Below are 19,567 nucleotides of genomic sequence, written 5' to 3'. Positions count from 1 at the left end.
CTGACATGAATAACAATTTTAGAAAATCTACGCTGGCATTAGCCAGCACTTGTAAATTTGATTTGATGTCAGACGCTCTGGCCCCTGAAATGCAATTAACAATAGTGGCTGGAGTCTCTATTTCCATGTTCCTTACAATAGAATCACCAATAACAAGGGCTCTTTCAACATGATTCTCAGTGGGTGTATCACTGAGTGGGGAGAATCGGAAAGAAGAAGAAGTTAGAAATTAATAGGAAGGCACAATTTATATTTGACTACAAAACCATTTTTAAGCATAAGCCTTTTAATTAAAAGGTTTCTAAGGTCTTGAAAACATAAATTCTGTTAAGTGTGTCCAAACTTTTTAATGGTAGTGTGTTTAATCATTAGTCTGATTTCCTTTTTTTGTAATCAAAAGAATATATATCCTGAGATAGTTTTAAAAGATTATTTTATGGACCATGTTACCATGGGCAAAGTTTCACATGGTGTTGTGACCTTGTGCCAAAAACCAAGACCATGTGAGCATCAAGCCCAAAAATTTTTTTAAACTGTTTCAGTGTTTATGTCTAAAACACTAAGAGTGTAGAATTTGTTTTATAGAAGTTTTATGTATCTTTTTTATTAATGAAGAAATCACCAGCTGAAGAATCACTGAGTGCCCCTGTAACATTCACAATAAACTACAATTTCAAAACTGCTATCAGGTGTACTTCATACTTCTTTATTAAAAGTGAGAAAATTTGAGTTTCATGTATAGCACTAAACTTCTATCAGGCCCAAAAGAAGAAAAACGCAGCAAGCGGAAATAACAAACCCGCCGCACACTAGCAGAGAAAGAGGAAACCACAGTTTCAGTCTTCCCACGTAAAGAAAGCAATAACCCCAGCAGCTCTACACACCCTTGCACCCTATATTTCTCTCTCTCACACACAAATAAACACTCTCTTGCACTATATTAACTCTTTGTTTCTTTCAGAGGTGGCCCTCTTGTCAATTTACAGCCACAGGTCAAAACACTGAAATGTCAAATGGTGTCTTTTGTGTTAAAGCATTCTGGAAATGAGGTGCTTCTGTGGTTTGTCTCTTGCCGGAAACCTCATTTGATCCCTCCCACCAGAAGCTCACAACATCATAGTCTTACTGAATTTGACTCAGATCATCAACATGAACAATTCTTCATTATATCTTCTTAAATAACATCAGGTAACAGCTTTCAGTTCTCTTTATTAAAATCGTAACATGAAATATACATAAACATGAGTATATGACAATGGAATTGATGTGACTCCCATTAAAATGTAGATTTTAATTGTTCTGTAGGTACGTTTCCTGTTTAGTTTGTTTTTATAGGCTTTTTTATTATTATTGATGGAATACTCATAGATGGGTGTGTTTCTATAAAATAATGTATAACTACAGTGTTTAACAAGTAAATTACATTTAAAAAAAAAAGTCAAATGAAACATATATTATATTAAAATTCTTTACTTTTGCTTAATAATAAAAAACTATAGTTGAGAGCTCTGGGAAAACACCCATGACTTTGTTTTTTACGGAAAGTACAGATCACGAATGAGCTCTCACTTTGATCAAGGCAAGGGTAAGACCACTAGTTCCAAGAATTTGTACTGTTAACAGTCATATAGTACAGTTATAGTACAATGTTTAATAATGCCCTAAACACTTTCGTAAAGTTTGAGTAAATTTGTATTATTTAATTTAGCTTATTAATTAATAATTTATTTCTGATTTAACCTCAAGATAAAAATTTGTTTTTCTTCATGACCAGAAATAACATTCCATTAGTCTTATTGTTATATATACTAATGGAATGTTATGTCTGGTCATGAAGATAAAAACACATATTTATAAATATACATAGATACTATATATAGAACAGCCAACTTCTTCATTTACACTCAGATCTAAATGGTTTTAGTCCAATCAGGAGATTGCTTTGGTGAGATGACCGCAAATGAGGAGGAAGAGGTGCCACTGATGAAGAGTGAGAGGGCAGGCAGCCAGAAGTCCAGCTGTGACTCCGCCCTACAGGTGCACCTGTACTACAGCCCCACCTTAACATCAGAGACCACCCTCCCGATCCTCACTGGGCACATCACTGCAGAGAGCGTGTGTGTGCTTGCTGCTAAAGCCGGTGGTAAGAGATTAACAAGCTTAAGATAATGTAGTTATTATGTTATCGTATTCTTATAATATTTGAAGTCATTGAAAGCACATAGAAAATACACTTATTTATAAGTATAAGACTATAATCTGCGAAAATCTGCAAATAGTTTCTCTGAGGCGCCAACCATATATTGCAATAATTTAAAATGGCTATTTTTCTATTTTTAGGAATTCTTCCTGTCTTCCACAACCTGTTTGCTCTTGCGTCAGAGGATCTTTCATACTGGTATCCACCAACTCACGTGTTTAAGAGTGAAGAAACCATCACTGTTCACTACAGAGTGAGGTAAAACAGCTGTAATTACTAAACATTTTATTCAGGGAAAACAAAATACATATACACACATACAGTGGCAAGAAAAAGTATATGAACCCTTCGGAATTACCTGCATTTATGTATAAATGTGGCTTAAAATTTGGTTTGATCTTCATCTAAATTATACAAAAATGAACAAACACAATCTGTTTTCATTAAAAACACTCAAATGAGTGTATTGTCCTTGTATATATTGAATACATAATTCAAACATACACAGTGTAGGCTAATGACACCCTTAGGCTAATGACATCAACAAAAGCTAATTAGAGTCAGGAGCTGGCAAATCTGGCATTCAATTTATGAAATGAGATTGGAGGTGTGCGTTAGAGCTACTTTGACTTTTGGTATTGGAAAATTGGTATTCACGATAAGCATCAGCTGACATGTGCCATGCCTCACAAAAAAAGAGATCTCAGAGGACCTACGATCAAGAATGGTTGCTTTGCATAATGCTGAAAAGTGTTACAAATTTATTTAGAAGACCTTAGATATTCATCTGTCAGTGCTCAATGAGGTAAAAAATAACCCCAGAGTGACAGATTGAAGGAATCACTGGAACTGGTTAACATCTCTGTTCATGAGTTTACTGTATGGAAAACATTAAACAGGCATGGTGTCCATGGCAGGACACCATGAACAAAAATAAATTCCCAAGTTTATTAAGATATCCTACAGGATAATGTCAGGGTGGCTGTGTGCCAACTGAAGTTCAGTAGAAGTTGGGTGATGTAGCAGGACAATGACCATAAACATCAACGTAAATCCACTACAGAAAGGCTTCAAAAAAGAAAATCCACCTTTTGGAGTGGCCCAGTCCGAGCCCAGACCTTAACCAAATACAGATGCTCTGGAATGACCTCGAGACCCATTCACACCAGACATCCTAAGAATAAGACTGAGATGAAGCAGTTATGTAAGAAATAATAGTCCAACATTTCTTCTGAACGTTGTGCAGGTCTAATCCTCAGCTCCCGTAAACACTTGGTTGAGGTTATTGCTGCCAAAGGAGGATTGGCCAATTAAATCCAAGGGTTCACATACTTTTTCCACATCATTGTGAATGTTTTAAGGGATGTGTTCAATGAAGACATGAAAGATTATAATTGTTTGTGTGTTGTGCTTAAGCACATTGTGTTTGTCTAAATGTGACTCTGATGAAGATGAGATCACATTTTATGACCAATTAATGCAGAAAACCAGCTAATTCCAAAGGGTTCACATACTTTTTTCTTGCCACTGTATTTATTTGATATACTGATGGGAACAGAATTTTTTCTGTGTTTGTAAATCAAGGGTGTCAAATTACCTGGGGGCCACTAACCAGGTAGAGTTCTCTATCAGGGGTCATCTTTCCACAAATAATTCAATTGACAAAAGAACTCCAGAAAACACAAAAATTAGATAGGATCTAAAAATGGAGTGTACTCTGACCTAAGATCTACAGCATGCTTACGTTTGTGTTTTGGGCCTGTAATAAGCCATTGAAAAATGTATGTATTAGGCTATTGTTAAAAAATCCTTAACCAAATTATGTGATATCATTAAAAGCCAAACCAGAAGGCAGTAAGTGAATATTGATTCTCGGGCTAGATATCACTGAGTTGTTATATAAAACTATCTGGTGTTTTAGACCCTGTTGTAAAGATGTTCTCTCTGTGTTTATGCTCAAAGGTTTTTCTTCTCAAGCTGGTTCGGCCAAGGATCCAGAGCGTCATACCGCTTTTGCCTCAGCAGAGGAAGAATCTGTGCTGTGCTAGACTACAGCGTCATTGACTACCTTTTTGCTCAGGTACAGATATCACGTAAGGAATAATTGACGACGGGCCGTTGAATTATGTAAGGAATAATTGACGACGGGCCACTCTGAGGTGTAACGCTTCGCGTCGTGACCGCATTACCACCCCGGATGTGCATTATTTTTCTAATAATTCAACGGCCCGGAGTCAATTATTCCGCTTATACTACAGTTACCACACCTCGAAACATTGTTCAGATGATGTGATTCTAGACGTTTGTCAAGTTTTTGTCATTAAAACGCTCTTGTATGTAGGACTAATTTCTTACGCATCTAATCCCATGCCTCCGTTGCTAATTCCAAAACGTCATTTTAGAGTTATTAACGGAGGTTTGAGCCACTGACAGCAGACTAATGCGGTTATTAGTGTAGTTATTAGAGAGACAGAGGTTGCAATAATGAGACAGAAAATCATGTGCGTCATATTATTTAATTTATTTATTAATTCATACGTTATAATTCATTCGTTAATTCGAACGAATTTATTTATTAAAATTAAACTGCACGTTAAACACATTGACAGCCCAAGCTGTTGTTTTTTTTTTTGGTGTTTTCTTCATGTTTTTCGCCCTCGAGTCGGTCTAGCTGTTCTTCGCTGATTGTTTTATGTCTTTTGTTGTTGCCGGCTGCCTTTGATGTCCTCATCCGTTTATTTGTTTTTTCATCTGAGCTATCCAGTACTGCGGTCGCCCAGATGTTAAAATGTTTATGTTCACCATAAATATTAAAATTTACTTCCGGAAAATCAAAATAGTCTGTCATTTTTTTCCCTCTTGAAGTTGAAGTGGATTTGTCGCTGTCACTTCTTGTTGTGAATTGTATCCTATTTTCCGTTATTACAGTTGACTACGCGAAGTGATATGGAACTGTAATGCGGTCAAGACCTGCCTGGAACTACTTTAGCCGTGCGTTTCCCTGAAAATAATTGCACACCTTAGAATGTTCTCAACCAATCAGAATCAAGCATTCAACAGCCCTGTAGTATAAAATAACTTAATGCCTTTTGTAAAGGCAATTGAGGATTTTTTGAAGGCCATACTGTATGTGAATATTAATTGTATACCAGGTATTATAACTGGATTAAAACGGTATTCATTTTTAATGCTCTACTGTACATACAGACTACCTGTGTTGATAGGGAAATTATATCAATGTGATTAAAAAAAGGGATGCATTCCAGGCAAAACTCTTACTGGTTTTCAAAATGGTGACAAAACAAAACTTTTGGCCTGGCTGTTTAAGATCACTTACTTTTTCCTCTGATTTTATTTTCTTGTTTCAGTCCCGCAGTGATTTTGTGTCTGGACGTGGCGGGATTTCTCCTGCTCTGAGTCTGCAGCAGGAATGTTTGGGTATGGCTGTCCTGGATCTATGGCGCATGGCCAAAGAGAGAAACCAGAGCCTTGGAGACATCTGCAGGAGCACAAGGTAAAGACAACAAAAACAGAAAGAAAAGATGGATGGATGGATGGATGGATGGATGGATAGATGTTGAGGGAGAAATGAAAGGATAAAAGTTTAAGTTAGTGAATCAATGGATGGATGGATGTACGTCAAGTGAGAAATGATGGGATGAGACAGAATTAAAATTTTTGGGTGAACAATTACTTTAATCACTCCAATATTCAATTCCAGCTACAAGTCCTGTCTCCCAGAGACCCACAGACAAGAAATACAGCGTATGAGTCGCCTGGCACGGTATCAGATTCGCAAGACGCTAAAGCGTTTCCTAAGGAAGCTTGGCGGCTGCTCTGCTGGAGAACGCAGTTTGAAGCTCAAGTACCTGATGGAATTGAGCACGGTGGAGCCCTCTTACAGTTCAGAATGCTTCCATCTGCATAACTCTGGATGGTTAGAGCAGCGCGAGCAACAAAGGGTCAAAGCAGTCCAAGTCTCTGGAGAGGGAGGAATTCAGATACAGACCACAGAGAGCCAGGTGGGACTGCACTAGCAGTGGAGTAGTTGTTACCTCTTTCTATAAAGCCTGTACTGTGTGTATAATACATTATAAAGGTGTATGTAATGATTTAAAGTGATAGTTCACCCAAATATGAACCCTTGTGTTGTTCTAAACCTGTAAAGCCAAACGCACCCTACACAACTTGCAGTCAGCCCCCTGCAATGGACAGACTTTTGTTACTGTTCAGACTGGGTGTATCAATTGCACAACTATTTAACCCCAAATGAAACTATGATACCGAAATTAATTCACAAATTCACGCATGGGAGAGTTAATTTATGATAAAAACATGAAAGAATGTTTTTGTACATTATTGCACTAATTTGTACAGAATGGAAAAAACCCAGCTGAAAATAATGTTGAGACAGCGGTTTGGGTGGTTTTATTTTATTTTCTAATTATATTTGTGTCCAACTTCCCAATGCCATGCTCTCCTTTTGCACTCTCTCTGTATTTAATTTGTCTTTCGCCCGTCAGCACATTGTGCACTGACCACTCAACTTCTAGTCGCACACTAGTTGCCCACTCAAAAAATCAAAGGAAACAAGCTTGAGTCATGTAGTATGTGCTTGGCTTTAAATAGATGTTCTGCAGAATTTGTACGAATGTAACTGAGCTCTCTGGTATCGTTCACAGGACTGGCAGACGTTCTGTGATTTCCCCCAGATCACAGACATCAGTGTCAAGCGTCTCTGTCAAGAGCAGATGCCACTGGAAGGAAGAGTGGTCACTATCACACGCCAGGATGACTGCTGCCTGGTAGTGGCCCTGTCTTGACATATATGAACATTTGTTTTGCAGTATAAAAACAAACTCATTAGAAAAGGTAGTAAAAACCTCCAGCCACGTCTCCTAAGCAACCAAATTGGCCCAGGTTGCTAGGGCAGGTAGTTACATGGGGTAGCCTCCTTGTGGTCGTGATTAGTGGTTTTTGCTCTCAATGGGGCAGGTGTTAAGTTGTTCATGGATCGCGGAGAATAGCACATGCTGGAGGTCTCCGTGGTGTCATGCACAACGAGCATTTTAGAAGAGATGCATGGATTGAGTATCTCAGAAGCGTATCTATCCATCTATCCATCTATCCATCTATCTATCTAAAACTTACAGACAAAGGCTTTGTCAAGTCAACAACAATGTTTGCCTTAAAAAACTTTACTTGATCTAATTACAAATTCAAAAAGCTTTGACTTTGATGTCATGTACAAAGAACCAAAATGGCTGGCACCATACTCTGGAAATAATAAAAAAACAAAACAAAAATAAAAACCAAAAAAACCCAGCAACCCACTCATTTAGACTTCAGATTGGCTAAACAGAGAATCAAACTGCGGTCCCCAGTCACATCTTTGTTTACTCTTTCATAGAGAAAGGTGTGATATTTCACAACATCTATTTTAGTAATGTCAGTCAACTAATAGAGACTTTCTTCATGCTATTTCATTAAACATCGCTTATGACACCTTTAACTCTTGGAAGTATACAAATTGGAACTTGTAATGGTAATTATGGTCATTAATTTACATTACAGTCTGACCTGAATTGCATGTCTCTGATTCACTTTCCACCAATAGGAGGCTGAGTTTCAAACCCTAACAGAGGCTCTTTCCTTTGTATCTCTGGTTGATGGATATTTTAGACTGACAACAGACTCAACCCACTATTTCTGCACAGAAGTGGCCCCACCAAGCTTGTTGGAGGACATCCAGAATTACTGCCATGGCCCAATCACGTACATAATCACATAATTAACCGCGTGGCAAAAATAGAAGGAAATAATAAGGCGATAAACAACTTTTGTGTTGTTTTTAAAGGTCAGAATTTGCTGTGCACAAGCTGAAGAAAGCCGGAGCCAAAAACGGGATGTTTTTGTTGCGTCACAGTCCCAAGGAATTTGACAAGTACTTCCTTACTGTTTGCATACAGGTACCAGTCTTGCCATTCTAAATAGGTATAAAGAGTATAACAAATTTATATAATATCAATTCATTAGATTCTTCTTACTGTCATTCCATTTAAATTTTAACTCACATGTTGAAAGGGACCAATTTCTAAATTCTAAATTGTGCACAATGCTGATCTTACTCAATGCAGCATGCTGCACTTTCTCCTGTTTGATTTTAATCGGTTTTAGATTGGCTGCATTGTTAATGAGTAGACACCAGTGTTGTATTTCTCATCTTTTGGTTGTTCCAACAGACTTCTCTGGGTATGGATTACAAGGACTGTTTGATTGAGAAAAATGAGAAGTTTAATCTTGCTGGGATCCACAACTCATTCTGTAGTCTGAGACAGCTCACAGAGTTCTATCAGCACAGACCGCTTCTCATGTCAGACATCCCAGTTACCCTGGGCAAGTGCTGCCCACCCAGACCAAAAGGTACTTATGTGAAACATGCCATATTTTCTTTTAATCTTTCCTTTTAATAACTCCAAAACTGTAAAGTTTTCTCCAGTTAAAAAGCAAATAGTTATTTGAATTCAATTGAAGGAAATTTTTATTTTCACTTATTGCTTTGTGGAATACTTGACTCTGATCTTGGTCAGTTGTGCCATTCTGTGGTCAAATATGTACACTGTCCCAGGGAACCTCGATGGTATATTTCTTCTTACATAATAAAATAATTTAATCTGCAATCATTATTTTTAATACATTTATTTCAGCATTGGGGTCCTGATCACCCTATCAGAGTTTATTTTGTGGTAACGATCGGCTGACTTTATCCTGCTTATTACATGATTGTCCCACTCACGTGGAAATTTGGCTTTGGCTCCCCAAATGGAGGAATGATTTAAACAACAGATGATGTAATAAAAAATCTCTTTAAAATATTCTTAGTGTGCTGTGTGCACTCTATAACATTTTCCTGATGTAATTTTATCAAAAATTATTAAAGAGGGGTTTGATGCATCATTTACTATCAGTGTGGTCTGCGTTAGTAATAGATGAATGGCCATAAAATAATCATTTGGGTTTAAATTCATGACAATATTCAGAATAATTCTGAATGAAAAAATAACATATTAAATTGTATGATGTATATATATATATATATATATATATATATATATAAACTTATGTTATAATAATAATAATACTTAATTTCACCTGAATATTCAATCATCTGTCATTTGAAACTTTATAGATTAAGATTAATGGATATTTTTTAAATTCCAGTTAATACAATTTTTTTATTTATTTTTTTAGTTTGATTCATTTTTATTGTGTTGTAATTCAACTTCATTGCCTTCCATTGCAGAACTTACCAACATGATCATTCTTCGTAAAAGCAGTATGGCGGAGATGCCCAGTTCTCCCATGATACAAAGACACAAACCCAGCCACATGCAGTTCCACATGATTAAACAGGATGACCTCACCTGGGTAGGATAACACTGATCATGTGGATACTTGTCAATATCTACTTTCAAGTCAATCTGAAATGCCATTCCTGACCCATTTTACCTTCGTAATGTGGGTTATTTCTGAGTAAAACAAAATTAAATGCACACACACACACACACACACACACACACACACACACACACAAAAAAAAAGTAAGAGGGGACTTGTTTTTATGTGGCGATGTCAGAATGGAGCCATATGGAGTCATTTCAGTGGCAGAGCAAGTTATTAGATTTAAGATAGGGCTGTCAATCGATTAAACATGATTACATGATATGCAAATGAATACATTGAATTAATCGCAATTAATCACATTTCAATATTTAATGAGAAATGCCCAAAAATAAAGGTAATTTAAAATATAATGTAAATATAATATGTAATAAATATTATAATTCAGATATAGCAAATATGTATGTATACTGTATTGTGGCAATAGACAGTGCAGCATTTTAGAAAATACAAAAAGTAGCTTCAAAGTCAAAATATTGCTTGTTATATGTCCATATTATTGAATATAACCCTATTGTTGGCCTATACTTCCCTCTGCTCTATTTTTAATTGCTAGTCTACACTCACCTAAAGGATTATTAGGAACACCATACTAATACTGTGTTTGACCCCCTTTCGCCGTCAGAACTGCCTTAATTCTACATGGCATTGATTCAACAAGGTGCTGAAAGCATTCTTTAGAAATGTTGGCCCATATTGATAGGATAGCATCTTGCAGTTGATGGAGATTTGTGGGATGCACATCCAGGGCACGAAGCTCCCGTTCCACCACATCCCAAAGATGCTCTATTGGGTTGAGATCTGGTGACTGTGGGGGCCATTTTAGTACAGTGAACTCATTGTCATGTTCAAGAAACCAATTTGAAATGATTCGAGCTTTGTGACATGGTGCATTATCCTGCTGGAAGTAGCCATCAGAGGATGGGTACATGGTGGCCATAAAGGGATGGACATCGTCAGAAACAATGCTCAGGTAGGCCGTGGCATTTAAACGATGCCCAATTGGCACTAAGTGGCCTAAAGTGTGCCAAGAAAACATCCCCCACACCATTACACCACCACCACCAGCCTGCACAGTGGTAACAAGGCATGATGGATCCATGTTCTCATTCTGTTTGCGCCAAATTCTGACTCTACCATCTGAATGTCTCAACAGAAATCGAGACTCATCAGACCAGGCAACATTTTTCCAGTCTTCAACTGTCCAATTTTGGTGAGCTCTTGCAAATTGTAGCCTCTTTTTCCTATTTGTAGTGGAGATGAGTGGTACCCGGTGGGGTCTTCTGCTGTCGTAGCCCATCCGCCTCAAGGTTGTGCGTGTTGTGGCTTCACAAATGCTTTGCTGCATACCTCGGTTGTAACGAGTGGTTATTTCAGGCAAAGTTGCTCTTCTATCAGCTTGAATCAGTCGGCCCATTCTCCTCTGACCTCTAGCATCAACAAGGCATTTTCAGCCCACAGGACTGCCGCATACTGGATGTTTTTCCTTTTCACACCATTCTTTGTAAACCCAAGAAATGGTTGTGCGTGAAAATCCCAGTAACTGAGCAGATTGTGAAATACTCAGACCGGCCCGGCTGGCACCAACAACCATGCCACGCTCAAAATTGCTTAAATCACATTTCTTTCCCATTCTGACATTCAGTTTGGAGTTCAGGAGATTGTCTTGACCAGGACCACACCCCTAAATGCATTGAAGCAACTGCCATGTGATTGGTTGATTAGATAATTGCATTAATGAGAAATTGAACAGGTGTTCCTAATAATCCTTTAGGTGAGTGTATGTACTCACGCATCAGACTACAGCATCTCACTTTGGTTGTAAGTGCCTATAGTCATAAGCACTGTATTTTTAGGATGATATTTTAAACGTTTAAGTTAAACGTAGTTTGATACTTTGAAAAACACATCTCGAAATTCCTGCATCCTGCTGTGCTCCATCCAGTTGTATTTTACCACAAAAGCATTTCTGTGGGAGGCTGTATGCTGCGTGCTTTTTGGTTTGACGAGCTGGCATGCTGACTGCCCCCTACTGAATCAAGGTGGTACATCAAGTTTAAATTGCTCAGATGCTAGAAACATTCCTTATTACAGAATTTAGGTACTAGTCGGGGGCATGATTAGTTGCATACATTTTTGAATGTGTTATCATACAAAATTTATATTAAATCGACAGCCTTGATTTTGATAAAAGATTACAAAGACATTCTTTTTATGTTGATGGAGGCAAGTCAGAATGATGTCAGCAGACAAGGAAAAACATATTAGAGGAAAAGCAAGTTGTGCTCTAAGGGATAGTTCACCCTAAAATGTAAATTCTGTCGTCATTTATTCACCCTCATGCCATCCCAGATGTGTAGGACTTTCTTTCTTTTGCTGAACACAAATGAAGGTTTTTAGAAGAATATCTCAGCTCTGTAGGTCTATACAATGCAACTAAATAGTGACCAAAACTTTGAAGCTCCAAAAATCACAAAGGCAGTATATTGGTATAAATCTTCAGCATAAGAAATTAAGTCATACACATGTGGGATGGCATACATTTTTGTACATTTTTTATTTTTTGGGGAGTGAACTATCCCTTTAAAGATATCAAAGATAAACAATTTAATTTTCTGTGGAATAGCATGCACACATCTTGAATGATTTCACAATAATTCTGAATGTGTATTGTGTTAATGCAGTAAATATGTGATAGGTGTTTGCCATTTGCTCCTATAGGTTGGTAAAAAGATTAGGATAAAATAATGTCTGAATATGTTTAATCTCAAAACAACTGCACCCCTCATGGCTTTTCATTTATCTTTTAACAGAAGGAGAGCTTAGGACAAGGTTCCTTCACGCATATATTTAGAGGCAGTAAGACAGACCAACGGGAGGGGGTGACACACTCCACAGAAGTCCTTCTGAAAGTTCTGGATGCAAATCATAAAAACTGCTGGGAGGTGTGTTTTCAATCCCAGAACTTCTTTTGGAGAGTTGCAAATCAAGTCCAAAGAGACATGTACTATTAAGCAGTTAATTACACATGTACTTCGTCATAGCTTGTCAGTTAACGGGAAATTCTCTATGACAACGATTTCCTGTTTGATTCACAATACAATAAAATTTTTTCACCTGCCTCAGATATATTTGGAGATAAACCTAAGATTAAAAAATTTGACTTTTCTTTCCTTGTTCTTTTTCTAACCATTTTATTATGTGTTGTTAACAAACCTGTCCTCAAAAAGTGTCAACGGGAAAACTAGAATGTTAGGAATTACATGTAATAAGAGCTATTGTTAATAACAGGGCAAGGAGAGACTTCCCTTAATTGTTTAAAGGTTTCCTCTTGCTGTTTTCAAGTCTTTTTTTGAGGCAGCCAGTTTGATGAGTCAAATTTCCCACAAGCACCTTCTCCTGGTCTATGGCATCAGTGTGCACAAATCCAAAAGTAAGTGGTTTCTTTAAAAGCTCATGATTCTATTAAAGTTAAAGCACTCTTTAGGGTATTGGTGCTTCAGTGATACTTTTTAATGAATTTACAAACACAAAATAAAAATGCAATGACATTAGTAGAGAGAAAACTCTCTGATTGGGTTTGGAGTGCTGTTAATGATACAGGTTGCCAGTCAAAATTCCTGTGTATAAAACCCCATCAAAGAGCGCAGACCAGTAAAGTGTGTCCTCCACTGACCCCCACAGACATCATGGTGCAGGAGTTTGTTAAGCATGGAGCACTGGATCTGTACCTGAAGAGGAGGACATCAGTCTCCGTCAGCTGGAAACTGGACGTGGCCAAACAACTGGCCTGTGCTCTCAACTTCCTGGTAACAAGAAATGTCCTTGCATGATAAACTGCCTCCTAATAACTAATACTGGTACAGAAGAGAACAAACCCTTTTAATATTAGATTCATACAGTGCTGTGAAAATGTAAGTACACCCCATGAAAAGTTATCTCCTTTTTATCATATGTGGATAAATTGATACTGAAACATTGGACAGTAAATTGATTGGTGAAGGTGATATGGTGTAACGCATCAAATCATAAAACATTTTTTAATTGTCTTCTATGAAAAATAAGTACAGCCATATAGTAGCTTGTCCCCTTTGGCTCTTCCATACCATGGAAAGGTGGTGTAATGGTGTACAAAGTTTTTCTTCACAAGAAATATGCATTTCTGTTTAAGATGTAATGATATAAATTCAAGGTTTAAATGTTGGTGAAATGGCAACCCAAACTCTGTATGTCCTTATACTGTATGTAAAATGGTATGTGTAAAAAAAAAAACTACACTGTTTATGTGGTGTACTTACTTTTTCACAGCAATATAAAATTAGACACATTCCCTCCTGACGCATCAATTAGGGCTGGGTATCGATACAGATTTCCCAATTTTATTAAATTCCGATTCACAAGCTCAATTCAGTTCCGATTCCCCATTTATTCTATTCTGATTCATTCAGGTATATTTTAGTTACAATGTCCATTTTTCTTACATATGAAAATTTGTAAGGAATTCACACCATGCGTTCTAGGTCAGTCTATAGGTGCTTAGGCCACAAAAATCCAAACAGAAAACATATATTCAAAAAGCTGCACACTGCAATTGTTTAAATATATGACATACACCAGCATATGTGAGAACATTTTAAGGTTTACAGCAAGGTGTAGTAAAAAATCTTAAGAGTAAAACTTAAATATTTTTCGATTTACCAGCATGCATTGCAACATGAATAAATTATGCGGTTAGTGTTGTATGCTCATTAATTAGGTTTGTTGATTGTCACCGTTATTGAGGTTTGTGTGTTAAGGATTGAGGTCTATTGTGTTATGTATATAAGATTGAAATGGTAACAAAATTGAAGTTCTCGTAATTGAAAATTGTCTGGACAAGAAATTAGTAGTTCTTTCAACAGGAATTTTGCATTTAGTGAACAAACTAAACGTCATGGATACTGTTGTAACCTCCATTCCCTGATGGAGTGAATGAGACGTTGTGTCAATTGTAGTGACACAAGGGGTCTTCCTTAGAAGCCTCGCGTACCTCTGAACTTGAGAAAAGGCCAATGTGAAATTGGCAGACAGAATCTGCATGTTTCCCAGTACCCGCATGGGAACAGGCGACATGACTAGCATGGGAGCAAGCCTGGCAGCCGCGGCCTTTTCTCTCTCTTTGTTTCTTGCTTATAGTTTAGCGGCTGTGGCTATCTTAATGCTATAGATGCGTCGGGGAAGCCATCTTTTTCCGTTCCTATTCTTTCATGGGGAAAAGGCTCTGTGGAGACAACAACCTGCCCAGACTGAGGGGAGGTAACTTGTGGTCAATACACACGGTGGTTGTCAAACCACATGTGGACATGGTGCCGTGTTAGATCCTGCCTGACAAGGGAGGAGTTACTACAGACACGGCGACCAGGGGCCAGCCGAAACTGCCCAAGTGAGACGTGGGTCCTGCTGGCAGGGGGACCGTACCGCGGAAAATACATCACAGGTAGTTGCCTGAAGCAAAAACTATGCATGTGGAGCCATCAGAAGGTCACTGGTTCGATCCCCACTGCCACCAACATTGTGTCCTTGAGCAAGGCACTTAACTCCAGGTTGCTCCAGGGGGATTGTCCCTGTAATATGTGCACTGTAAGTCACTTTGGATAAAAGCATCTGCCAAATGCATAAATGTAAATGTAAATGGAGCCCAAGCCCAACACGGAGCACTTGACTCATGGTGGGTCTGACGGCGAATTCCTCCACTGAACTCGCAGGCCAGAGGGCTAGGAAGGAAGAGCATCCAGGAAGCGAGAGCTTTGTGGCTAACCTGGGAGAGAAGGCGCATTGTGTCAACTTGGTGAAGGGCACTGTGTGCAAGCGGAACACCCGGTCGGTTGTGTTCTACTGGCTAGGACCTGACAAAACACAGGACGAGACCGAACTCCAGGCAAGTGTCGCTGACAGAGAACACTTGCAGTTCCCCAACCCTCTTGATGGAAGCGAGCGCGATCAGGAGGGCCGTCTTCAAAGAGAGGGCTTTGACCTCGACTGAATCAAGTGGCTCGAAGGGGGGTCCCTGAAGGCCTGAGAGGACTACTGAGAGATCCCAGGAGGGGAACAGGCTTGGCCGGGAAGGGTTCAACCTCCGGGTGCCTTTAAGGAACCTGATAATCAGGTCGTTTTTACCAAGGGACTTGCCATCCACTGCGTCGTGGTGGGCTGCGATAGCAGCAACATACACCTTCAAGGTAGGGAGGTCCTTCCTCAGGGGAATTTGCCAGGGAGGCGCTGTCGCGAGGAGCATGAGATCCGGGAACCAGGTCTGTTTGGGCCAATAAGGATCCACTAAGGTGACATGTTCCTCGTCCTCCCTAACCTTGAACAGCACCAGTGCAAGAAGGCTCACTGGGGGAAATGCGTACTTGTGCAGCCCCCGGGACCAGCTGCCAACGCGTCTGTGCCGAGAGGGGCCTCCGTTAGGGAGTACCAGAGCGAGCAATGGGAGTAGTCCCAGGTACCAAGGTACCAATCCGGAGCCGAGGTACCAGTCGTCAAGCCATGAGGGTTGGGGGGAGGCCGGAAGGTTCCAGTCCAGCCCAACACTCACACCGGCCCGGGAAAGCATGTCGGCCATCTACATGACAGACTCAGACTGGGCAGGCTGGCCCGAAGGCGGCAGCCCAGTTGAATCTTCAGCGTCAGATGCCTGAACGCTCTCCGATGAAGTGGCGATGTCATCATCCCGACCTTGCTCTCGGGAGGAGGCAAACTGGCCGTGAGGCGAGCCGCCGTCGTCCTGAGCGCGGACAGAAGCAAATGAGCTTGCTGTGGAGTGGGTGGTTCGTGAGGCTGTGCCCGGCGAAACCGAGCCCGCTGCCATCCCCAAATCACCTCCATCGCCAGCCGGGTCATCCTCAATCCCGTGGGAAGAAGGAGCGACGCGGGGGGAGGCTGGAGTGGCGTTCGTCTTTAAGAACGAAAGATGCGACCGCAACATTGCCATGGTCATGTTCTCGCAGTTAGAACATGAACCATCCACAAACGCCGCCTCAGCGTGATCGCGACCCAGGCACACAAGGCAGCATCTGTGACAGTCGGATCTGGAGAGATATCTTCCACATCCAGGGAAAACACAGCGGCGGAAGGGCATCTTTACAAAGACGCGTCCTGAAAAGGACGTTCAATGCTTGCTAATGTTTGTTGCTCCTTTAGAATAAACTCTTTTAGAAAATAAACTCTTTCAGGGAAATCACACTCTTTTATGAGAGAAGCGCTGCACAGGCTGAGGCTGCACAACATGCATAGAGGAGAAAGCCGCTGGAATGCACCGTCAGATCCAACAGAAGCTTTTCTGCAGAGGTGGGTGAAGCAGTCGTGATCACACAACCGCTCGGCTCCGAAGAAAACATCTGCCTAAACAGACGGACGCCCGCTTCCATTTATACCCGTATGTCCAGGGGTGGGACATGCAGATTCTGTCTGCCAATTTCACATCTGCCTTTTCTCAAGTTCAGAGGTACGCGAGGCTCCCAAGGAAGACCCCTTGTGTCACTACAATCGACAAAACTTCGAGTGAGTGACAGAAGGGGAATCCCATTTACTAAACAAAGCAATGTTACTAAGGATAATTATTAAGAAGTTGTTGAGAGAACACATAAATCTTACTGCATCATGTTGCGTTGATTTTTTAAGTTTGTTCAACAACTCTTTTTTTACAGTGCATCTTTTAACTCTGTCCAGTAAGACAATGTTAATTTTACAAATGAATAACAGGGCCCAAACTATGCTCTGAATTAAACTTGAATATAAAGTAAAAGATTGATCTTGGAATTTTAAGAATTGAAATCAGGATTGTTTAAATGAGGATCGTGATGTCTTGTTCTCTGTTGTCTTTTGTTTTTGTGCTTTTATGTTGAAGTTTAGTTTAGTTCCTATTTCCTGTTTGGTTTTTGTAGTCCTTTTGTAGTTTCATTTTATGATTGGTTTTCCCCTGATTAGTTCTCATTCCCTGGTTGTTTCTCCAGGTGTTCCTCATTCCCTTGTTTGTTCCTTTTTGTATTTAAGTCCTTTGTTTCCCTGTTGTTAGTTCTTGCATGTGTTATGCTCTGTGCTAGGTTTCCTAGGTTTTTCTGTGACGAAGTCAGGCAGACAATGCGGATCTAAGTGCAGCTTTTATTAATAAAAACAGGAAAACTCAGGACAAAGAAAAACCTAGGAAACCTAGCACAGAGCATAACACATGCAAGAACTAACACTGGAAATAGGGAAACAAAGGACTTAAATACAAAAAGGAACAAGCAAGGGGAAAACCAATCATAAAATGAAACTACAAAAGGACTACAAAAAACAAACAGGAACTAAACTAAACTTCAACATAAAAGCACAAAAACAAAAGACAACAGAGAACATGACACGTGATTAATTCAATCAATATTTTTACCCATCCTATTGTCAATAGCCAAAGAATAAACACATTTATTACCATAGTTAACCAGAGGTTAAATTTTGTTTTTGTGTGTGTGTGTGCCATGTGCAGGAGGAGAAGAATATTGCACATGGGAATATTTGTGCAAAGAATCTGCTATTGGCGAGAGAGGGTGACCCTTCCTCTGATAACTCACCCTTTATTAAACTTAGTGACCAAGGCATCAGCATGGCAATGCTGGGAAGAGAAGGTAATTATCTGTATTAAATGACTGAATGTTAAAGCATTCACAATGGTCAGAAATCCAGTCTTATTCTTGGTTGTATGTATCAGTAGTTAGAAGATTGATGAAGATTATACTGCCCTATAAAACCAAAACTCAGTAACTATGGCAAAACCAAAACTCTGCAACTACAAAAAATGGCTTCAAAACCTTTTAATTGTCCAGGCAAATGTGGATTTTAAAATGGTTTCACTCTGTTTTCTCTCATTCAGAGCATACTTGAGCCAAACCCATCTGTCACAGGGCAGACATCATAGTGAATAGCTAGCGTCTCACTAGCCAATTTGATTTTGGCCGAGTGTGTTACATTTACTGACTGTTTTGCTGAGATCTCGCCATCTTCAGTCAGATGTTGGAGGGGTGACAGACTAATGCGAGCTTTGCCTCCTTCCTACTGGCTGGCGGCTGTAAATAATGCTCACGGCTGAGACCAGACTTCAATAATAACAAAATGTGTAGTTACTATGTTTTGCCTTTACAGGGAAGTATAGTATTTCATTAGGAAGAGAATAATAGAGATTGTAGTCTTTATTAATATTACCGCAAAACACTATATGCACATTTCTATGAATACAGTGGTTTTGGACAGAATTCCATGGGTTGCCCCGGAGGTGCTTGAAACACTTGAGATAGAGCTGGATTGTGACAAGTGGAGCTTTGGAACTACTCTGTGGGAGATTTTCAATGGTGGAGAAGCTCCATTGCAGGGCCTGGACCTCATACAAGTAAAGACACCATACATGAACAAATTAAACAGCAAGCTTTCCTTAAGAGAAGAGAAATATCTGTTTTACACAACCTCTTTTAAGCTGGTTCTACATTAGCAGACTCAAAACAAATCTTTTTGGCTGAGGGTGTCACACATGCAGACTGATTTGCTGAGGTCTCACTCTTTTCAGTCAGAGGTATGTCACACTTGCTGATTAAAAATTGTGGAGGGGTGACACACATAATAGCTCATCGCAATCTCTCTGACAAAATACCAACATGAGTAACATTGCAATGGAGTGATTTGAGCGTTTTCAGACCTGTAGCTTGCTTGTTCCAAAACGGAGGCTAAAATGTTGCATTTTCTTCATCGTTCAGTTGGCTTTAACAAGGCTATATTTTAAAATGCACCAAAACTGTAAAATGTCCATCAAGGTTTTTTTATTCTCTCATTAGTTGCTTTTGCATTATTTCTGCAAAATGACAGAATCACTATGGATTTTATTCAACGTTTATGATG

The 19,567-nt window shown here is 39.4% G+C and overlaps 1 protein-coding gene across 2 annotated transcripts in view; it reads left to right on the top strand.

The window, feature by feature from the left end:
* The first annotated feature begins 1,101 nt into the window (after positions 1–1,101).
* The window catches only part of jak3 (Janus kinase 3 (a protein tyrosine kinase, leukocyte)), a 32,808-nt gene continuing 14,342 nt past the window's right edge, over positions 1,102–19,567 (top strand). The window contains exons 1-16 of one of the 2 annotated variants that reach the window (XM_052094812.1): positions 1,102–1,188; positions 1,925–2,143; positions 2,341–2,458; positions 4,163–4,280; positions 5,569–5,714; positions 5,922–6,222; positions 6,883–7,005; positions 7,818–7,975; positions 8,058–8,169; positions 8,443–8,623; positions 9,504–9,628; positions 12,475–12,606; positions 13,007–13,094; positions 13,346–13,470; positions 18,168–18,306; positions 18,916–19,064. In XM_052094812.1, the coding sequence (XP_051950772.1) occupies positions 1,951–2,143; positions 2,341–2,458; positions 4,163–4,280; positions 5,569–5,714; positions 5,922–6,222; positions 6,883–7,005; positions 7,818–7,975; positions 8,058–8,169; positions 8,443–8,623; positions 9,504–9,628; positions 12,475–12,606; positions 13,007–13,094; positions 13,346–13,470; positions 18,168–18,306; positions 18,916–19,064 (2,208 nt within the window). In that variant the 5' untranslated portion in view covers positions 1,102–1,188; positions 1,925–1,950. The remainder of the gene's footprint in view (positions 1,189–1,924; positions 2,144–2,340; positions 2,459–4,162; positions 4,281–5,568; positions 5,715–5,921; positions 6,223–6,882; positions 7,006–7,817; positions 7,976–8,057; positions 8,170–8,442; positions 8,624–9,503; positions 9,629–12,474; positions 12,607–13,006; positions 13,095–13,345; positions 13,471–18,167; positions 18,307–18,915; positions 19,065–19,567) is intronic. The other variant, XM_052094813.1, reaches the window with a different exon arrangement.

The sequence above is a fragment of the Xyrauchen texanus genome, chromosome 27 (genome assembly GCF_025860055.1).
Source record: "Xyrauchen texanus isolate HMW12.3.18 chromosome 27, RBS_HiC_50CHRs, whole genome shotgun sequence".
In the NCBI taxonomy this organism is placed as follows: Eukaryota; Metazoa; Chordata; class Actinopteri; order Cypriniformes; family Catostomidae; genus Xyrauchen; species Xyrauchen texanus.
This window is presented reverse-complemented; position numbering and strand designations above follow the sequence as displayed.